Source organism: Pyxicephalus adspersus, chromosome 10 (genome assembly GCF_032062135.1).
Source record: "Pyxicephalus adspersus chromosome 10, UCB_Pads_2.0, whole genome shotgun sequence".
Classification (NCBI taxonomy): domain Eukaryota; kingdom Metazoa; phylum Chordata; class Amphibia; order Anura; family Pyxicephalidae; genus Pyxicephalus; species Pyxicephalus adspersus.
In genome coordinates, this window is record NC_092867.1 from 22,468,298 (window position 1) to 22,490,874 (window position 22,577).

Genomic DNA, 22,577 nt, shown 5'->3' on the forward strand with positions numbered 1-22,577 from the left:
TGCTATACGATCGTTCATATATATCGTGCAGGAACGTTCGTCGTTCGTTTTCCGACGATAATAATTGGAAGTGTGTACGTAGCTTTAGTGTTCAATTGTTAAAACAATGCAAAAATCTTTCATTGCAATCTATTAGGACAGACTGTTTGCCCTTTCCTCCCTCAAGTAATCTGCCACTTGACTACAGGTCTTAGCTGTGCAGCTTTAAAGACTGAACAGCGATGGATATTTATGCATGACAATGATTGAACCTAAAGCAAATTACAATTTACAATATGAATTGTGTGGTGCCCAGTTTGTAGTCTGTTCCAGTGTTTTTTCCTTGGATATTCTATTGATAGATATTGTTGATATGGGGCCTGATTTATTAAAGCTCTCCCAGGCTGGAGAAGATACACTTTCATCAGTGAAGCTGCGTGATCCAGCAAACCTGGATATATCTGATCAAGGAATAAAAACATTTGCTAGCTAAGCCCAAGGGGTCCAGGGACATGTTTATGTCAGCCTTATCTCCTCTTCTAATGTTCTTAATGCTCTGTATGGCAACAGTGACAACTGACAGGTCACTTTGCTACATATTTTCTTTATAAGAGGATGTTCCTAAATATAGTTTTATGTTATTTAATATATTATATTTTTTTATATACCAGGTCATTGCTAAGACAGAAGACATCATTAGATGCAGAATACAACAGAGAAATATTGCAACAGTGGTCGACAGTCTGCAGTTGTGCCTTCCGGGTGAGTAATATTCTGTACTACCATATGATAATGTTTTTTACCTGAGTTTAGGCAATTAACTAAGAAGTCAAATCTTGTAGGGGGGACAAGCACATATGACTCAGTGGAGGATATTTGAAGCAAATCAAGAAAAATAACACATACTGTATAATATGTGTGTGTAAATGCCAAATTATTACCAACATAAAACAGCTGTTTATTTTTATTCCTGACAACGTGTAAAAATTATATTTGTGCTGAGTTTATAGGATGGAATGGGGAATATATTTAAATGTTAGTTACCTGTCTGTAAACCAGTTATAATTAATACATACCAACGTTGTAGGGATAGATGATCTTGGTGTTTTTAGATCTACATGAATAAAAGGTATTTCTCTATACTTCATATCTGCTCTGAATTTGTATGACAACTTAAGCATTTATTACTCTTGGATAGTGAACAGTTTTTCATTATAGCTGGTCACTGTACAGCATTGATAAAGCCAATAATTGCCCTATTAATATTTTTATGAATCTGCCTTTTAGTTGCCTGAGAAAACAAACAAAAATCTAGCATCTGTACAGTTGTCCTTCAACATTGTGATCCGTCCTGGCAGATCACTAAATGACCATCAGGAACAACTGTTGTTTCCTAATGGAAAGCATGCAGCTGATCGCCTCTTGTTCGTCCTCCTCCCAGCCCTCTCTATAGAACAGAACAGCATTGTCCTTTTAGGGCTCATTCTTTCTTTTCCTGCTGGGAAGAATCACCAACAAAAATACCCAGCAACAATTCTTGCATTTTTGTCCGGAGCTTAACTTTGCTTTAGCAGAACTGTTTGTAGCTCCAGATGAACTCTTTGATATACATTGACTACTGGAAAACTATACAGATGTACATCAAGTCATTCACTAGTAAAAAAAATTACCAACTCTTACACTTTAGGAAGAAATAGCTTACATAGTTGTAATAAAAATGTCAGTGAAGGTGCAGAGCCTAGTAAGAGGGTCACTCAGTACAGTTCTACACCCCAATATTGTCATTCTAGCTATGCAATATTGAAATCAGAAGTCTAATCTTATAAGAAAAATCAATTTCAGTGTTCAGCCATTGTTGAAAATTTCTCCATTCTTATTTTAGCATTACCAGGAGTGCAGCATTAAAACAGCTTTTGTTCCTGATTAGGACAAGCACTTAACTAAAGTTGTCCACCTTCCATCTGTTCATGTATCTGTAGGAGGTTGGTGGGCCATGACAAAAAAGCCAATATTAATTGACAATAAATATAATATAAATTGAGTAGCTTTATGTACATCTTCTGCAATCCTAATAGTGGAGGGTTGCTTGGGGGGGGCGGGGGAGGTATCCATAGGTGCTATTTTTTTCAATGCTTCCTCGAACGTTTGACTTTTTGAATGCAAAGGGGCCATTTATAATAGTTCAATATGCCTGCACAAATGTTTTTTTTTGGAAGCTGATGAAAACTGCTAAATACTACTAATGATTTTGACTTTTATACCCTATAGATGAAGATAAATTATCACTTGCACACTCAACAAAACTGCATTTCAAATGTGTTGTACTAGTGTTGGATTTCTGCAGCTGCGAACAACAAATATCAATGAATTTTAATTTTGTAAACGTCGATCATTTTGATGAAATTTACCCTAAAAATGACTGATCCAAATTTTTTCCACTGATGACTAGCTCTTGCATTATCTTGGTACCCCCGGATGCAAAGCTTGTATTGTGCTTCAGAGGCCCATAAGAGACGTGTTAATTAGGGCTAAAAAAGAACTAGTCCACGCTTTGTTAGATGGAGTGTCAGGCAACTGTGTGTCTGGCTAAGGCTTTCCAGACATTAAATATCTTTGGTGAAAGAATTAAGGTTTGGCAATAACCTTTGCACTTTGTACCTTTAAAAAAGGGTTCCTTAGCTAAATATACAAGGTTTATAGGAAGAACTAGGTCATTTTATAACTAGGGGAATCTGATGTTAGGTTTGTTTTAATTTGTTTTTGTGTTCTAGGTATAAGGAAATTCAAGAATGGTAAATTATACAATCATGTAAAAAAGTTAGTACACCACATTGTTGACTTTTTCCACATAATTACACAAGGCAAACATTTTATCTTCTTTTAGAGCATGCCTACAGATAAATGTGGTACTCTTAGATAACAAAAACAAACACCAAAAAAGTAGCTTTTTCAATTGTTTATTAAAAAAGTAGTAATAAAAGTAATGTCGTACTGTGAAAAAAATTAGTGCATCCCAGAAGGGGCCTCTGAAGCTGGGGATGCTACTTTACCAAACCTGTATGCATATGGCATAGTCTGTAACGTTGACACAAGAAATGTTTGATTATTTCCTCCATACAAACTTTTTTTTAATTGCTCTTCGTGGTTTTCCTTACTTAGACAACTCATTACAAATCCTCCCACAACTTTAAGTGAGATTTGCATCAGACGTTTATCCCCTGATGGATTTGTTAGTGTGCTGCACTAATCAGTATCATGTTGAAAGATCAATTTTAACTTCAACTTGCAGAGAAACGACCTCACAATCTTCTTTGATTTGATGCAGAATTCATAGACTCAATGCATGTTGGCTGGTCAACCATCCACCACCATGCTTTACTATTTACACAAAATAGGTCTACTGGTATTGTTGCCAAAAAAATCTGTCTTTTTTCATTCCACAGCACATTGTTCTAAAAGGCCTTATCTTTGCTTATATGTTCAATGACAAGCTGCAATCTTGCTTTTATGTACGTTTTAGACTGCAAATGCTGTTTTCTGGCACACCTTCCATGCAAATTAAATGGGGTAACTTCTTTCTGATAAAAGATGCATGCACATTGACACCAACTGTTATAAGTTACCTGCACATCTCCCAAAATATTTGACGGTTCTTCAAGACTTCTTTTAGCACCAAAAGGTCTGCTTTTGGGTTGAATTTGTATGGTGATTTTGTTTTGGTGATCTTTTTTAAATGCCTTGCCAAACTAGAAAACATCCCCAATTTATTTTTGAGAGCCTTGGAATTCTTTGATCCTGGCATGATGACACCAGACTCTAGGAATTCTACTAAGGAGTCTCTAATCATTGACAACTAATCTGGAGTGTCCTATTCCAATATTATATATTTAAAGTGGAGTGAATATATCATTAATAGCAAATTTAACCATTTAGCGATCCTCAACTTCTCGAGGGCACTGTTTGAATAAACTAAGATCTAATTTTTGCCTGTTCAGATATGTTGAAAAAGATCAACAATGTACTTACTGTAGAAAAATTATTTCTGTCTGTAGAAAAATTATTTTAATTTACGTATAAAAAAGAGAAAATAAAATACATTCAATGTCATTGTTCAACATGTTACTTTTTATTGTCCTTTTCTAGCTTTAGAAATGTACAGCAAGCTAAAGAAACAAATGAGTGGTAAAAGGTGAGTGTAACTGTAATGTTGATGGGTACTATTAAATGAATTGAATGTTACGTGCTGTCTTCTATGCAATGAATGTAACATATCATTATATTAAACTATATTAAACTTTATTTTAAAATGCAAAATAATATATACCTCTGTACATTAAATAGGGGTTGCAAATGACAGACAAGTACAAACAATGACATAGGAAGAGGGGACCCTGCTCCAAAATCTGCTTTCTTATTAAAATAAAATTCAAGGAGAACCCTCTTTATGCTACATAAATGCACAGACTGCACGCACCTTCAGAAGATGGACCCCGCTGGAGGGCGCACCGGCCAGAGCCTCGGTCCATGTCTCCCATATGAATTGAAGGCTCAGGGCGGTGGGTGCGTTGTGTCTCTGGACACATCCTGCCCACTCTCTCATTGCAGGCTCAGACCTGCGATGGGAGAGTGGGCGGTTCTGGCATCATGACGTCACTCTGGGGGAAGTTTCTTCCCCTTTGAGTCACACCCCGCTCCCCACATCCGTAGTCCGTGCATTTAGTGGTCCAAAGGTCAGGAAAGATTGGCGACTGACTGACTGATGAAAATTGCCTGAGATGAATGATCAGGAGAAAATCTAGCATACTGTCCCCCAATGTCCTGGTGGATCAATGAATGATTGGATGGGGATTACCACTGTATTTTCCCTTGGAGGAGGAAACAGTTGGGTACCCCTTGCTTGTTCTTTCTCTTCTCCTCTCCATAGAACTGAACAGCACTGTGTCTACAACTACTTTCACTGGAAGCGATCAGGAAAGATCTCAGTAATGGCAGTATAGAACTATGTATTGTGTTTAAATTATTCCACTTATATCCTTCTAACCACTGGGTAAAGTCCTCCTAATGTAATATGGCAAAACTTTAATCATCTTTGTAAATGGTGTAATGACTTTTCTGTTTCCATGGTTGTCAGCACCCTTTTGACCTGCCACCATCAGTACTCTGCCAGCTGTAGTACTGACATATTGAGGTGAATGAAGTGACCTTAGGGCACCTATGCCCTTATCACCTCACCTTACTTAATTTAACATTATTGAACTTTTTAAGTAGACAGATTGGGAGATTTCATCAAAAGCTTCTAATGCTCCCCTGTAGTCTCAAATTTTACAAACCTTATTCTCCTAGGTCTCCCGTGGCTATTTTTGCACTCCAGCAATTGGTTAAAGTTTGTGACCTTGTATGTCACATTTTTGTATGTCACCCATATCTCTTTTTTGACTTAGCTGATAGATTTTTTACACAGTTGTCCAAAATGAATACTGCCTAAAATTACCTTTATAAACAGATATCTACTGCCTAAACTTACCTATCTCCTTGTCCACTGAGAGCTGCCTTCTCCAAACTAATATTTGCCAGAGGATCTCAAATATCAATCATTGATGTATAGATGTACATTAGGGATTTTCTCCAGACAATATATCCCTGTAAATTATGTAGTACAGTCTCATTTCAAATTTTCAGAATTGGCACTAAACAAACCATAGCTTTTTTATTACATTATTTTGGCACATGACCTAACGAATGGCTCCTGTTAGATTTTAGCAGTCCTCAGTTTGCAGGATTAAAAACCATGTGGTGCTTAATTTGCTTGTCTAAAGTCTCTTTTCAGTTCCTCAGGATCCACTATGCTCGTGGTACTCCTATGATTTGCTAACTGATTTGCTAAATCATCAACAAGCGGTAGGCTAAAGAACCATTGGAAGCATATAGGAGAATGGATGCCTACTTTTTCTCTTGCCCTAGTGCTTGAAAATTCTAATAAAATTTTTTTGTAATTGATATTTTGCCCAAACATTCTTACTTATGGGTTCACATTAATTTTACATTGCTTACTTTTGACTTCCAATCAAAATCAATATACATAGATAGGAAAACTACCGGGTAGTGATGTACCATTTAGGAATCAATATTGCGGTTACCTCTTGGTAGGTAGGAGAGGTTGTAACTTAGTGATTCAAATGAGTGTCCGCAAACTCTCATCAACAAGTACGTTCCAGATCTTTACCCATATATCTAGTTTTGACAACAGCCAGATGTTGTGAATAAATGAAGCAATTTGTCAGAAACGTAATGAAGGGTTCAAAAAAACAATTTTTAGTTAAACAGCATGAAATGTAATGAAAATATAATCATAGGAGACGGAATATTATCCCTTAATATTTTACACCATCTAAAACAATTTAAGGAGCAGCAATAAATGAGATCCTTAGGGAGCACAGTTGGAACAGAGGAATAATGATCTCTTCCTAGTTCATTAATATCTACTTAATCATAACACATCATAAAAGAATTTACAGTATGAACAGCAAGACAATTGACCTTGACTGTGTCCTTCGTACAGCTCTCAGCTAGCCGTTTTCATCAGAGTTGTACCTTTTTTACATTAATAAGCCTAACCTATTTCATTAAATGGGACATTCATCTCAAAACATGGTTTATATTACCATTTGGTTATTTTAGGTTTGTTAATGACGATATAAGGTAGACATTTAAAACTGTAATTAAAATATGTGAGCACAAAGTACATCTGATCAATTATATGACTTAAAGGAAATATAAAGTTTCTTTCTGATGTAAATTTTCTCATTAACAATCCCACTGCTCCTGTTTAGCACTGCCTTGCTGTTTGAGAAAAATTAATAAATGCCCCCAGTTGTATGTTAAAGCAAAGTCCATGAAATATATTAGGCCCTCTTTTTCCTTAGCAACTTTATCATAATAAATAATTAATGTGGGCAAAAGTTATTTAACGTATCTAAAGACTTGTGCTCACACTGTCTAGAGTAGAGTTTCTCAACCAGGGTTCCTCTAGAGGTTGCTAGGAGTTCCTTGAGCAATGTGTACCTCTCAGGTCACTTTAAGTGACACCAATGATCTTTTTGGCTAACTGTAAAGGTGAAATTCTTTCCACCGGCCACCACACTAATGTATTGTGAGCTGTAGAGAAAGTATAGTAGGAGTTCCCTAACACCTGAAAGTTGTTTCAAGGGTTCCCCAATGTTAAAAAAGGTAGAGATAGGCTACTCTAGAAGTGACAACACTATTCCTCTGGTGAAATTCTGAGAAATGCTGATTGACTTAAAGCAGAAGTAAACCCAAAACTAACCCAAAACAATAAGATCACACTTACCTTCAATCCTGCAGATCAGTCTATCTCTCGGGAGGTTTCTTTCATCGGGTCCTGCGTCGTCCCGGTATGCTCCTTTGGCCCAGCACAGAGGAAGTTCCAGGCGCCGCCATCTTCGCCTTTCTTTTTCCGTGTTCTTCTTCCTACGTCACCCGTGCCGTAGATAGGGAAAAAACATAAAGGGGTTGTCTACCCTTTTATGTAAAGTAAAAATTGTGAGTTTAGGTACATTTTATGTCACACAAGAAAATGCTCCTGCACTTAGAGATACCCTGCATCCTTAGATATGGTGGTGTGTGGTAGGATGAGTGATTCATTTTTAATTGACATTCAACGTTTATATTGAACAACTCAGGTAAATTAAAAAATTGAATTAAAGTTGATTATTTGTATGGATACTTTAGGCTTTGTGTTTATTAATACCATCTCCCCTCTATAATACTGGCATACCTTTACCTGTTTGGTTCCATGAGATCAGCATCTTCATCCTATCCATTGTAGAAGTATTATCCTAAGGCTGTGTGTTACATGACAATTTTCTGTGTGTATAAAATGTAAAATGCAAGCAATACAACATAAATCCTGACCTGCAAATGACCTACAAATTAAAAAAGCCTCAAAGCTCCCATCTGAGCAGATGTTGAAAGGGCAAGGCCTTGAGCTTCAGATATATATAATTAGCAAGGGGCTCAAGAATGGGTTTAAGTTGGATTATGCTAATTCTGATTTCAGTAACTGCATTGGAAAACCTTCCAGATGAACCAACAGTGTTGCGATAAGCTGATTTATATAATTTGAATAAAACGGTTTATATGATTTTAATGCCGTTATGGAATTATCTCCCAAGAGGTCACGCCATGTGAAGCTGCTCTTTTAGAAATTGGATGAAAGAAGTCCTGAAACTCATCTGTGGCATTCTAATTTACAGCCTACGCCATCCTACACAATTCACTCCTTCGCTGACCACGTTATTTATTTTAATGTCTTGCCAGTGTGATCCTATTAACCGCAACCACAGCTCTGCGCTGAGCAAAATAACAAACATTGAAATCTAGGTGTCAGGAGTTTCTAGTATGATGCTAAAAAGTAACACAAGGACAACTGGTAAAGGGAAATATATAACTGATTTAGGTTGTTCATTGTAAATACTTAGGATATAGGACCATAGGATTTAATGACCATTTTTATTAAGAATAGATTTTACAATTGTTTGGAACAAAGAGCTTAAAATATATGTAGTAAATACCGTACACTTAACCAAGTTACCTCAAATTACCTTGGCTTGCTACTTTTGCTGCCAGCACTAGTTCCATAATCCTACTACTGACATTGTGCTGCAACCTTACCAATAGGTAACCTGCTGAGGGCATTATGTGCAGCAGTTTTATTGTCTCCTGTGATTAAAGGGAAATAAACATTATTTAGACTTATGTGTATCTGTATGTTACTTACTAAGTCCATAATAATTCATAATGTATTTTTTCCACTCACAGGTATTACTCTGCCCTAAAGACAATGGATCAACTAGAACACGTTTATCTCCCCAAAGTCACCCAATATCGCTTCTGCCAGATTATGGCTGAAAATCTCCCCAAGCTACGAGAAGAAATCAAGGACATCTCCATGTCTGGTCTTAAAGACTTCCTGGAAAGTATAAGGAAACACTCTGACAAAATAGGAGAGACTGCCATGAAGCAAGTACGACTCTTTTCTTAGCTCTTCTGTCATGGGGCCCATGTTTCTGTGTCAACATTTGTAAAATAATTCATTTTTGTTGTCATTTTCCTATTTTCTCTCATTTTCCTCTTCTTCCTGTTCACCCTAGGCACAACAGCAGAAGACATTCCATGCCGCCTTACACAGACAAACCAATGTTGCTTATAAAAAGCCTATGTACATTATTAACGGCCATGGCTCTGAAGATGAAAATGGACTGAAATCAAAAGACCAGGTGCTGGAAGATGAGGAAACTGAAGAAGAGGTATGTTTTTCCCTCATCTTCAGCTTCATCATTTGTGGTAAATACAGGTTGCACACAGTTCTTGGGCTACATGTAGGACTGTAGGTTTGTTCTTAAGTTGAATTTGTATGTAAGTCGGAACAGGTACATTATTTTAATAAATGCAATTAGGACAGATGGTTGTCTCAACATATTATTAGGCAGCATGGTGTCAGTTAGTGTATAAAATCCTCACTGTTAGCTAATCACAAACAAAGCAAAAAATCAGAAATCTTTATGGAGCCCAGACATTCATGGAGCAAGCTGTGCTTTGATATGCAAAAAGAAACAGTTTGTCTTGATCATTAAAGAGTTACAAGAGACTGCAGAAAGAGATCTCCCCCTTAGGATCACCCACAACCTCAGCTGTGTTTAACAGATTATTTATTCTGCAAGTCATGCAAACCGCCCCTCTCCCCTTCAAACATCCGTTCTGCACACAGTGAACAGGGAAGCCCAGTTCGTATCTAGGAGGCGTTCGTATGTCGGATGTCCTTAACCCGGGGACTACCTGTATGCCTAATGGCTAAACACACTATCTAATCATTTTTACTAGTAGGTGTTGCAGTCGTTTTTAATTCACTGGTTGACCAGGCATTTAAATCCCAATTATCCTATAAGGCATTTGATTTAAAGAAGTTTCTACTTTTATAAAATATTGCCTATTATCAGAGCATCTGTACTTGTTCAATGGATTTTCCTGGCTGATTGTAGTAATAAGTAGATATGTTTGTTTCTGAGACATTGGTGCTCTAATTTCTTTAGGTATGAACAAAGCTAACAAATCATGTTTGCTTTAAAAGCCCCATCTATTACTATGTATTGTGATATCCTTCTAGAAGGTTATATGTGCATTTAATTTATTTTAACCCATAAAGGCCTTTCTGTGTGTAGACCTTCAATACCTTTAAGCCATCTTGGATGTGATTTCAATAGCCAGCAGACTCAAATCTTGCCACTTAAGTGACACTCACAACCATTTTCCTTTGCTCCTCCTCCTCTTTGGTCTGAGGATGCTGTGCCAGCACAGGCAGTATTTAGGCAAACCCAAAAGAGGAAAGGGCTATGTTGTAGTAGGAGGGGGCTGCGCAATGGGAATTGACTTATCAATGTCTACATTATAACGCGTGTGGCAAGTAAAAAATAATTTATGGAATGGAAAAACAATGCAAGCACTTTAAATACTTTGATTTTCAGTGATTTTAATATTTAAAGTTGTTTATAGGGTGTCTCACTTATGAGTGAAAGTGTGTACTAAGTTGAAAGAATCGCTTTGTTTATATCACATTATGTGATAAATGTGTGATAATTTGTTAATATTTTATCTATTTTTCAATACATATTATTCTTCTCATATTTTCAGCAGGCCCTAAGCGTCCAGGATTTGGTTGACTTTACACCTGTGTATCGATGTCTACACATCTATTCAATTTTGGTAAGCACTTTGACAATTATTTAAATCACTGAAAAGTGGAGAATAAGTGTAATCTGCACCACAATCTGCAATTTTTACATTCCTAAACAAATTTTATTAATCATCAGTATTTTCAAAGTAGCCACAATAAAATATATGCAATATTCAGGCTGCTCAGTAACAAAGCCATACATCTGGACTACATAAAAAGTGCTAGATTCAGTTTGGGCACGTCTCTGACTTTACACTCATCACTTTATACTAGTTTTGGTGCCTGTGCTCCTATTGAAACTCATTTAGGTGTGAAATATCTCATAACAAATGTAGTCTTTGCACAAGGACCATAACTTTTGCAGAACTACAGAGATTGGCTTACCAATATAATAGCCTAAATGATATATAATGTAATAATATAAATACTTTTAAGAAAGGGGTAGACTAGCTAAACATAGCACCACCTTCTTTAGCGTGAGGATAGTAAACAGCTGATAATATCTAACGTAGCCATTTGTTCTTTCAACCCTGGTTTGCCTGATCGAGTGAAAATGACCCAGATCAGGCGACAGTATTTTCAAATTTATGTGTACCTTTATTTAATGTCTTCATTATACAGTTACTTTCACAGTCTGAGTATTTTGCATAGGAGCTAAGCATTTAGGATTACCATATCCCTAAACATTATTGAAGTTAGTTTATTGGTATGATTTACACTTAACTTTTTGCTCCATTCCAAAAAGATTTACCTGCAAACACACTCATTTGTATTCCAGGTCCAGCTAAAATTAGTTTTTTTTTTGTGGCAGAGATCCCTTTTGGTATGGGAAAGGGAGGGGGGGGGGGTGCTGCATGAAGCTCAGTGATTTTGACAGATGAAGAGATCGATCAGGCAGGTGAGTACATTTTATTGCAGGAAGGACATCAGCTGCCCCTTTTAGCAATAAAGCCCTGATTTTGAAAGTGGAACTTTGGTTGCACTTTAAGGCACAAGGTCAAAAGGAGGGCACATCATATAATTCAGCTTACTTTGTTACAGCAGTCTTGGAAGTTCTTGTCATAGAGTATTGCGACAGATTCATAGATATGAATAGGAAAGTCATAGATGGTTTGACCATCAACAAACTACTTTTGTAAAAGACTGGAAAATGAAACATTTACACTTGTATCCCCTAAGCATGTATGTTCAGATGCTACATTTGCTAGCCTTAGGATCACAGGATGATAGTAGTAATTGTCCAGAAAAATAAATCTGTTATTCCCTAAAAACATTTGGCTGAAGGTGGGGCAAGGTTCTTGTAGATATTCCAATCAACATATGACTCAAAGACCAAAGTCTTGAAGATCAGGTGATGATCATATGTCTGTAGGTAACTTGAGTTGTTTCATCTGTCAGATCTAGCTGTATAAATATGTTCGATTCTTATGTGAGGACTAGCTATAGATTTAAGTTTGTTTCTGTCACTTTTTATAATTGACTCATTTGAATTTAATCACTTGTTTTTTTGCTTCTGTTCTACCGTAAAACGCAACACCGACCTTTAGCTGTTTTTTTTATAGGGTTTCAGCACTTCAGCTTTCCCTTTTAATAGTCTCCCTTTGCTTCTCAGTTCAGACTCCTCTGATTAGTCCAGGATCTTCCCAAGTGCAGTAAATCTTCTAAGACATGTTTTCTGGTCATAAAAATTTTATAGTTGTGTCATAATGATGAAGAAGTCCAAGTTAGGAGGGAAAGGCGAATTTCTAATGCAGAGCCTGCAACTTTGACTGATTTGATATACTGTGTCTTGGCCAGGGATAGGGAACATTATGCGGTGATATTGTACAAATCACGTCTGTCTGTGAAGATGTACACAGTGTAAATCTCATGATGTCCTGTCATTTTCTAAGGGGATATATATATAGCACAGGGGAGCCCAGTACTGGGGGTGATTTACCTAAGGGTGAAGTGAACCTGTGCTTGTTGCAAACATCCAATCATGTGAGGGAAAATCTTTATTTTTATATTCTACTACCCGTTAAAAAGAAGATCTGCTCTCCCTCAAAAAATGACTTAGAAATTTTTTAAAAGTATTTTTGTAAGCAAACAGACTGCCCCAAAAAAATTAAAATAAAAATTCATAAATAATAATAAAAAAACACAATAAACTAGTGAGAATGCATTTGTGCATTAGGGCCAAAGTGCATTCTTTTGCAGTATTACATACTCCCACCTCTTACAGGAAGCTGTGGGGATATGGAAGTGCTCCAGGATGCACAGGTGAAATCCAGGAAGTTCCCCAGACTGGGGCTGAGGTAAGTATTTTTTTGTTATTGTTTGGCTTTTTAATTTCATTTGTGTTAAGGGTGCAGAGGGTTGGCAGGTCACCTTTTATTTGCCCTGATAGATCCACTTTAAAGGTCATTGACACCACACTTTACTGAATTGAGCTAATTAAAATTAATCTTCAGCTGAAACTTTTTTTGTTTTGTTTTAGATAGAGTAGGGTTTTAGAACAGGAGGTGAGACAAAATCTATCCAGTAAGGAAATACAAGAGTAGAGTAGAGTATGGAAAGATTAGCACATCTGTGAGGCTTTTATCTCTGTCTTGGTCACAACAGATGCAGTGATCTTCAGCAACCAAAGGAGAATCCCCCCCTCCCTCTAATCATTTTAATGACTATTACCCATCAATAGAGTAGAATAATCTTTACCCTGCTTTTACCTTCAAAATTTCATACTGCACTTATATAGGTGTCATTATGTTTTAAAAAAAGAATTATTTCTTAAGGCGTCATACTTTTTATGGTGGTGGTGGGTTATCTTTTTTTACACCAGCCTATTTATTTCTGTTATTTTTTATTAAAGTTTCTGTAAATCAGAGGCAAACTTAGTGGTAAAATAAGGTAAAGCAGGGTTATTGAAAAGAAGTTGTTTTGCCATGCCATATTAATAGTCACCCTAATATCACTTTTTTGTACTCCTTGTATTTTTATTTTTGTGTGCACTAGTTGCAGTCTAGAATCCATTGTCATTAGGGATTATATTGTTTCTTTTTACACAACTTTTCTAAAACCATGCCTCTAAAAACCAAAATAAAGACTAGGAAATGGATAAGTACATTTCTTATTTAACCCAAAGTTCCCATATCCCAAAGTAATTGTTTGGGATTCCCACTGTATGCTCCAGTGGGATTAGCCCTCTGTAAGCAATTTCTAATTGCTATTCCATACATTTAGTTGTTTAGCAGTGTTAGCGAACCTTTGTTATAATGGCTAATCTATGGGGTGTTTAGCTCAGTGGTGAAGTCTGTTGTTTGGTTTATTCTGTGTTCTCCTTTGCCTCTGTTGCGTGCCTCTAGCTGTGCTCCTGACACAGAAGGGGGGAGTGTTGGTATCAAGTAATGGAATGTTAAGTAACTGTGACCCAGCGATAACCTCGTGCCCCTAAAAAAAAATCAAAATGCTAAGCTGCTTTATTCTTCTTGCATACAAATGATGTTGTATTCAGTAGGTAGATGAGGAGCTCGTGGTGCACTGGTTTCAAACGCACAGATGGTTCTTTCTGAAAGGTTCTCCTTAATGAGATCACCAGGATTTCACTCAAGGTCCTTACAAAGGAGTCAAAGCATGATCCGAATTAGGAATAGAATGTGAATGAGTTTACAAATTAAAGACAAAACGCAGACTGGTATGAAATGGCCGGTACAATTTCGGAACTTCAGTGCTCCTCTGACAGAGCAAAACTACAAGCTCCTAACAGTAATATATATGACTACGACCCAGGTAGTCACTTTATTTCTATAAACCTAAGAACTTGCACACAATAGGGGACCATCTGAAATTAGTGGACTTTTAACAAATTTCAAGTTTTGGGTCAGATTTTATATAAGCCATAACTTAGGTGAACATTAACAACCAAAACAACAAAATGATTTAAAACATATCTGTTGTTTTTCATAAGAAAACTATTTTTCTGGTGGTTAAATCAGTTGAGTAGCTGGTTTTCAGGAACAGATGTGCAATTATTACTGAGTATATAAAATTACATAAAAAGCTAAATTTCTGGAAATACCCTAATAAACAATTCAAAAAGAAGTTCTTGATCCTTGGGTGTTTCATGTTCAGGATGCTTTTAATTGGGTAATTCAGCTGGTTGGGTAGGAAAACCCACCACCCTTTACATGCGATTATAAATCTCCACGTACTTTTTTTTCACTTCCTCCGTTTACTTACTCCCCTCTGTCTTTGCTTTTTCCACCTTAAAATTATGTTCCATAGTATTATTTCTCTTAATGTACATTTATCAGTTTGCATAAATACCTTGTCCTTTTGGGAATATTTTTGGTGTATATAAAATTTAAATTTTTCACACTTGGGGATTTTGATCCCAATGCTGCTATTGGCCATACTATATGTAAACCTCAACTGTATTCATTGTGATACGTAACTAAGACTATTGCATACATTTGCATAATGTGCACACACACACACAGCAGGTGCAGTGTTTTTCTTGTAAAATTGAGGAGTAATTGTTCCACAGTGTATGCACTTACTGAGGTTAGTAGGGTACGGTTTTACAGCTTAGTGTAGCTAACCTCCAACCCTTCCAAGTAGTGGGGTTTAAATGCTTGCTATGTTTAGAAGGTTTGAAGTAGAAACATTTACCTAATTCCTTGCTTCTCTAGGCGGGCTATGGATGTCCTTATGCACAATGCAGGACTGCCGGTAATTCTAACTGTCACAAAAATTATTTTCTTCTCCTTTGTGGAAAAATGAGTGAATTAAAGTCAACGTGAATGATCTTAAGACTGGGATCTTTAAATAAAGTTTTTTTAAATGTATTTTCTTTCTTGTAAAACTCAGGAAGGTAATTATGGGAAGAAGACTTCTAACCTTTGTGTTTTGTAACATTCTAGGGTGACAAAGAAGTATTTGAGAACTACTACAGAAAACAAAGAAAAAAACAAGCTCGATTAGTTCTCCAGCCCCAGTCCAACATGGTATATATTACTATTATTTGTAGATGTAGTGAAGACATTTCTAAAAGTTGTTAGATGGCTTTTTTAAACTTTGTCATGTTTTCTCTTTTACTTTTAGCATGAAACAGTTGAAGGCTACAGAAAGTATTTTAGCCAGATTGTGGGGTAAGAATAATATAACATATATTTTTTGGAACAAAATTAAAATAAACCTCTCCAGGCCAAAATTCATCCAGCTGTCATCCCAACTCCCAACCCCCTTCAGCTGGTCCATACTTACCTCCTTCAACAACCGCAGCCAGGGCAGTAAAAATTTAGCACTGAACTACTATCCCCCCAAAAATTCAGAGGGACATAAAAAGCAGAAGCAGAATCCTATTTAAATCTATTGGAGGAAAGTGTGCAGGCATAAGCAGACCAGCAGTGGAGTTTTACTTGCTAGGCTGAAGACTTTGCAGAAGGTCCGCCATTTCTGGAGGTAAGTACAATAATATACTGTGGGGGATAAAGATCAAGCATGACAAATTTTACAGTAAAGGAGTACATGTACTTTAAAGGTCAGTCCACAATTATCTATGTCAATCATGGGTACATATAAATGAGCTAGGTCACTTGCTAGATATTTGATCCTAATGAGAATCACAGAGGTCATGCACATGTACTAAAACTACAGTGGTTGTTGAAATGCAGGGAAAATACCTTAAAGTGACGTCTGTTCCTCAGCAAAAGTACATTCACCACGCTATTTTTTCCTGTTGACAAAAAAAAAGAAAGTTATAGGAAATCCAAAATTTTTGCAGTTGTTCCTGAAACAGGAGTAGAAGAAAAATATTCAACTGATAACACTTGGGACAGTTGTCTATGATGGAAAATTTAATTCGGTTAAATGTTTTTTTTTAATATCCACAATAGGAAGTGAGGGAAAATCTCCCCAACAGGACACAATCAGCAAATTAACCCTTTCTTACTTTATTCAAAAAGCTTTAGTACACACACTTTAAAGCTTTGCTTAAGCGAACATTTTGGATAGAGTAAAAGAGGCTTAGAACCTTTGATAGGTTTTTATAACTGTCCCAATTCAGGAGATTTCCCCTTACATCTTGCTCCAGTGCTCCAAGTATGTGCAGTGATACTAGCACAGGAATAAGCAGAGAATCTTTCCCATGTAAACAGCAACATTAACGTTTTTTGTTTAGCATAGCTGTGGAGAGCTAGTACCATGTTTTTAATACATCTCCCTGTCCCAGTAGTACTTTTTCTGCTAATTTCTTGGCTTGGTGTGAAAGGGACAGAACATGAAATAAAATCTCCCCATGGGGACACAGCATAATCAACTTGACGGAAGTTCTTGCTGTGTGAAAAACTAAATAAAACATTTTGATTGGGGAAACGCTGTAGTTATTTTCTTATGCTAAACGTCATGTTTTCACTATCACTGTCATTGCAGGTTTTTTGTTGTCGAGGATCACATTTTACATGTGACTCAGGGTCTGGTGACAGGCACCTATACCACAGAGCTCTGGACGATGGCGCTGTCCAAGATCATAGCTGCCCTACGCACACATTCAGTAAGTGTCACTGTAGGCTTCTTTTATAAAGAAAAGTTTTCTGTATGTTGAAAAGCAGACTGATGTCAAAGTGAGAAATAGCCCTTCCATCATGGCGCTTCTTTGTAATTAGATGTTGCTCAGATTTAGGAGGAGACCTGCCAGGCTATTGTTTTTTTCCAGAGGACTCAGGCTGTGAGCCACAGCCATGGGCTATTTGCATAATCCTCCTCTGATTTACAACTGACTGGGCCCTCAAAACTCACTCTGTGAGTCCTGCACTTTAGAATATGCAGAGTTAATCTTCTGTTATTATTGCAATCTGTCCTCATTAGTCTCACCTGACCTCTTTATTAGAACAGACTGAATAGTTCAGTACTTGGAGCACCACCAGGAAATAGTCCTAATTATCATCGCAAATAGCTCAAGATAGACTGGGCCAGCAAAGCTTTCTAACTTGCCATGGCTGTCATGGTTCTACAGAGCTTGACATTGGGGTCATACATGGGTTTTACAGCGCCTGACTTTGTTGCAAGTTATCAGATGTTTGTATATGAACAGTCAAATAATATAATAGGTATCTCTTCCAAGACACTCTTTGTGCACAAGAGAAGATTGTTTCCAGCTTGTGAATTATAACATATATACAGGGCTTTAGTTATTGCCATATAGGATATAGGGAGTCATGACAATGGTGTAAGAAAGAGGCACTCTGGAGGGAGGCAGAGTGTAAAAATACAAGGTAGGTCATTTCCCCTTCTGATGCCTTTGGGTAAATGGCCACATTTTTTCTTCTTTTCCATTGATCCCTTTTAATGACAGGTTTGCATTTACGTCAGCACTGCATAGATTTTGACAACTTTTACCAGTTCTTTTCATTCGTTAAATTTAGATAAACTGTCCAGAATGTTTTTTCTTGGCCCATTGGTTTATGTACTCACAGTAGCGTGAATTAAAGCATAGAGTGCTCCTCTTTTAAGGTGAAAGCACCAGTACCAGGTGAGTTTGGAGAGTTCGGCAGTCTGCATTGTTCAGCTGTAACCCAGCACCAATGGCTTTTATACCACTTTAGAAACGATGGAGCTGAGCCAAGCAATAAAGTGTCTGAAACAGGACAGATAAGCCTCTGCTGCATAATTCATACCAAGAAATCCTTCTTCCTACTTTTCATTTTTCTGACTTCCTCTAAACACTTTAAGTGTACCCATGGGTGCTGCTGACCATATGATAGCAGATCTTTCATAGATAATGATAATAATAGAGTAACCTTCCTCCTCCCTTCCCCTAGTGACCAAATAATGCCAGTATTGTCTCTTTCTAAATCATTTTTAAATATTTCTATGTAACCACATAGCACGTGCACATAAAAATAACATCCCCCCTTTCCTACCAAAGTGCTGGCTTTTGGTTTGTTTTCCAACAGCACACTTTTTTTGCCAGACTATGGAATATAGGATATAATTTTGAACTAAAGATGAGGAACACAGCAAGGTCAATTTTGTAACATTATTTTCTCTACATATTTGTTTAAGTTTATGTCTGGGCAAAATAAAAACATATACAATGTCAAGAGCATTGGGATGAATTGTTCTGTGGCACAAGGTAAGAAAAGTTAGGTTAATTGGCTTCCCTTTAAATTGGCTGTTTTAAAGACATTAGATTGTGAGCCCCTTTGAGGGACAGTTAATGACATGACTTTGGCAATGCGTAATATGTTGGCTATATAAATACTAGTTAATTATTTTAATTGACAGCTTTGAACTGGCAACAATCAATGGCAACAAATGTATTTTTATATATCACAAACTCAAGACAAGACTTTGCTTTTGAAATTCAAAGGCAATTTTAGAACACCAAGGAATGACAGTCAAACAGATTTATCACCCCACTAATTTTGGTCTGACTCTTTTTTTAAATAAATAAACAGTTCTACAATTATGTCTCTAGTAAGAAGAAACCTGAATGTCTGTGATTTCATATAGTTGTGTGGAGTTATCATAATCCAGTGCCACATCTTTCTTCACCTTTATATATATATTCTGCCGTACAGAACTGTAAAGGTGTGTAATCAGTAATACTATTCAATTTATTTGCAGTCATACTGCACTGACCCCGATCTGGTTTTGGAGCTGAAGAATCTGATTGTGGTGTTTGCAGATACTATGCAGGTCAGTATATTACTGCTTCATATAATCTTACCATTTTCTGCTCTCTGCAAAATATCTACAAATGTCAATAAAAGAAACACTTGGGTATGCTCATCTCTTTAGCTGATCATGTTGTAGCTTTGAGATGTAACAGGTAATTGCACTGCAAAGTAAATGTTTTCATATATTTCTCTTAAACTGTATTCTGTATGTTTCTATAAAAGTGTTTTCACAAAGGCTACTGATTATTTCAAATTCAAAACTTAATAAATGTATTGTCCTCATGCCACTAACTTATGTAAAATCACCTGTTGCATCATCATGCACAGTTAGGACATGCCACATTCAAGTGCTGCTTTTTGTAGTCCTCCTAAGTCTTTCTGTTGCAGCCAGTTGGACATCATGAACTTCACAGACCTGTGTGGCCCCTGATGTCTGCAATGTGTTCTGTGCATAATGCCATTGGATTGGAAATTGACCTCTTCCTGACCATGTAACAGGTTTCCACTTTTTTTCCCCCCACTTATTCACTAAAATAGCTGAAATGTGTGCAGACCACACATGTAAAGCGGACAGCATTGTAAATGTGCTAGATTAGCTTTTAATAGAACAAAAAGCAGTAAGAGTATCATCTGATTAAAAAGCATTGGTATGACCACCGTTAGTTCCCCTTGACTTGCTCCAGTTCACTTTCACTATATCATGATGTTATGTTCTTTTATCTTTTTGAAGACAGATCATAAGTCACTTGTTAACTTTTCTTTTTTTTTTATAGGGCTATGGATTTTCTGTAAATCGGTTGTTTGATCTTCTGTATGAAGTCAGAGACAAATATAATGAAACTCTTCTGAAAAAATGGGCTGGAGTGTTCAGGTATCTATTGCTTTAACATGGCACAATCTGTAAGTTTAAAACCAAAATGTATGCCGAAGACCTAATAAAACATTCATAAATATGAATGTGAGATATCTGACATCAAAGTTTCTTTTGTTATGTAGCCTGCTGTTTTATCATATTGTGTTACGTGATAGAAAGTCAATGTAATGGTGCAAAATAAGCTTCACTGCTATAATACCTTTATCTTCCAGAAAAACACTGTCTAGCTTTGTTTTTTCTTTAAACAGCTACACAACATAACTCCTAATAATCATTTTACAAAAATAACAACCCTTTGTGTGAAGAAAGTGTTAATCTTATGCTTTAGCTTTTTTAACCCAGTGATAGTAAACATTAGAAATCTTACTTTTTTGCCTCCATGTGTATTTTCTCATTCTCCTCAACTAGTTATATTGCTGCCGCTGTGAAAGAATTTGCTGCATTTAACACGTCAGATGCTTGCTCCCCATTTGTGTGCTATGACTTCTTATGACTTCACAGCGATCAGCTGTCACACAGGTATCCAGGCATCTAAATCCTCTGAAAGTGAGTCAGATGCAGGAGATTCTTGCAGGAGATGCAGCAGCAGCTCAAAAGAAAAAGATTGTATGTACAGATTTTAACACAAGTAGACATTAAACGTTATCATTTACAGACATCTTAAAATAATGTCAGTTAGGGATTCTCTTCTATTTATTCTTGGATTCAGTGGCGGTAGAAAGTTTGTAAACTTGCCAAATGTTTCACGCTTTTATCATTTATTATGCGCCACCTTTGCTTTTTCTGCCTATAGGGACATTTTTGAGGCCGATAACTACAGCCCCATTCCAGTAGCTAATGAAGAGGAGTACAGAGCTGTGGTCAGCAAATTTCCTTTTCAAGATCCTGAAGGTGACAAGGTAAGTAAGTAATAATTACAGAGGTGTATTGAGAGAACAGTTATGTCTGGTAAAGCAACCAGTCAGACTATTCTTTACATCCCAATCAAAGTGAAATGGGATGTCTGGTCATTATGGACAAGAACAATTTCTCCCTAAAATGTTTTTATCAACACTGTCCTATGACTTTTTGAATAATCTATTTATTATGTAAAGTAGCTGACTTTATAAGGGTTATGTGTGCATGCACAGAGCTGACAACATCTTTATTTATTTTTTTAGCTATCCTTTCCAAAGAAGCTCCCCATGTCTCAGTCAGTTCCACAGATTTATATGCAAGTCAAAGAATTTATTTATGCAAGCCTTAAATTTTCTGAATCACTTCATCGAAGGTAAGCATGTTCCTTTTCTCACATCATGAATTGCGAAAGTAAGCCTGAACATTGAAAGCTGGGTGGGATTAGAAGACTTGTGACAGGTTTCATAGACAAATTTCACATCAGCTGATATTAGAAGGTCGGAATTGTGAATATAATTTATGGTATCAGGCACAAAGTGGGATTCAGTGATAATAAATATATGGAAATCATTGGGTTGTAGTGCCACCTGCAAAAGTAGGTGGTGCTATAACCTAATGATATCATAATGGTTGTGATCTATCAATCAACACAGTATTCTTCAGGGAAATCAAAGAAAATGGTTTAATGGTGAGTAAAATACTTTATTGTACATAGATATACAATACAATATTATTCTTACTTTTGCTTATAGGCTCACTTACTTAAATCATTTTGGGTGTGTTTAGATACTTTGAAAGACAACTTTGAAAAGTTGAAAAACAGCACTTTTTAATTTTATATGATTAATTTACCTAATAATAGTGGTGCAAGGAAACATTTGTCAATTCTATTTTACAACAAGGTAATGCTAAACAGGAGCAATGAGACAAATGTACATGATTTTTCTGTCTGCTATAATGTGCAGTATAGCACAGTGACAATATCAACCTACTTCTGCCCTTCCTAATAGAATTGGGTGTAATTCATTCTCATTTCTAGTGATTATTCTGTTGTTCACTTTTGAAAAGCTGCTTAAGCTGGCTGCTCAGGATTGTAGGCACAGCAATCACAAATACACAAAACCTGAGAAGAGCCTAACTTATATTACATTTTGCATAAGATTTTGTTTGTTTTTTCCTTGATATATGCCTCTTAAAATTTTTTCATTTTTTTAGGTTCTCTAATTTGCCAAAATATAATATTTAGGGGTCTTTAGTGCAGGGCTAAATCTGTTATGGATCCATGAATCTCTTGACACTATGCGTATTTATATACACTATACATGAACTGAATGGCAGATTTACTCAATATTGTGTCCTCCTCCAGGCATGTGAGGACCATTCTCCCTCTTAGCTCACCATCTGACATTGATGCCAA

General features: G+C 36.5%; 1 protein-coding gene across 7 annotated transcripts in view; it reads left to right on the forward strand.

The window, feature by feature from the left end:
- The window catches only part of EXOC6 (exocyst complex component 6), a 140,860-nt gene that overhangs the window by 45,032 nt on the left and 73,251 nt on the right, over positions 1-22,577 (forward strand). For 4 of the 7 annotated variants that reach the window (XM_072425049.1, XM_072425052.1, XM_072425051.1 and 1 more), the window contains exons 4-15: positions 651-741; positions 4,123-4,168; positions 8,818-9,022; positions 9,150-9,305; positions 10,690-10,758; positions 15,631-15,714; positions 15,812-15,858; positions 17,141-17,261; positions 19,337-19,408; positions 20,163-20,260; positions 21,057-21,162; positions 21,424-21,533. In XM_072425049.1, coding sequence (XP_072281150.1) covers positions 651-741; positions 4,123-4,168; positions 8,818-9,022; positions 9,150-9,305; positions 10,690-10,758; positions 15,631-15,714; positions 15,812-15,858; positions 17,141-17,261; positions 19,337-19,408; positions 20,163-20,260; positions 21,057-21,162; positions 21,424-21,533 — 1,205 coding nt within the window. Of the gene's footprint in view, positions 1-650; positions 742-4,122; positions 4,169-8,817; positions 9,023-9,149; positions 9,306-10,686; positions 10,759-15,630; positions 15,715-15,811; positions 15,859-17,140; positions 17,262-19,336; positions 19,409-20,162; positions 20,261-21,056; positions 21,163-21,423; positions 21,534-22,577 lie in introns of all 7 variants that reach the window. The other 3 variants (XM_072425048.1, XM_072425050.1, XM_072425053.1) reach the window with 1 other exon arrangement.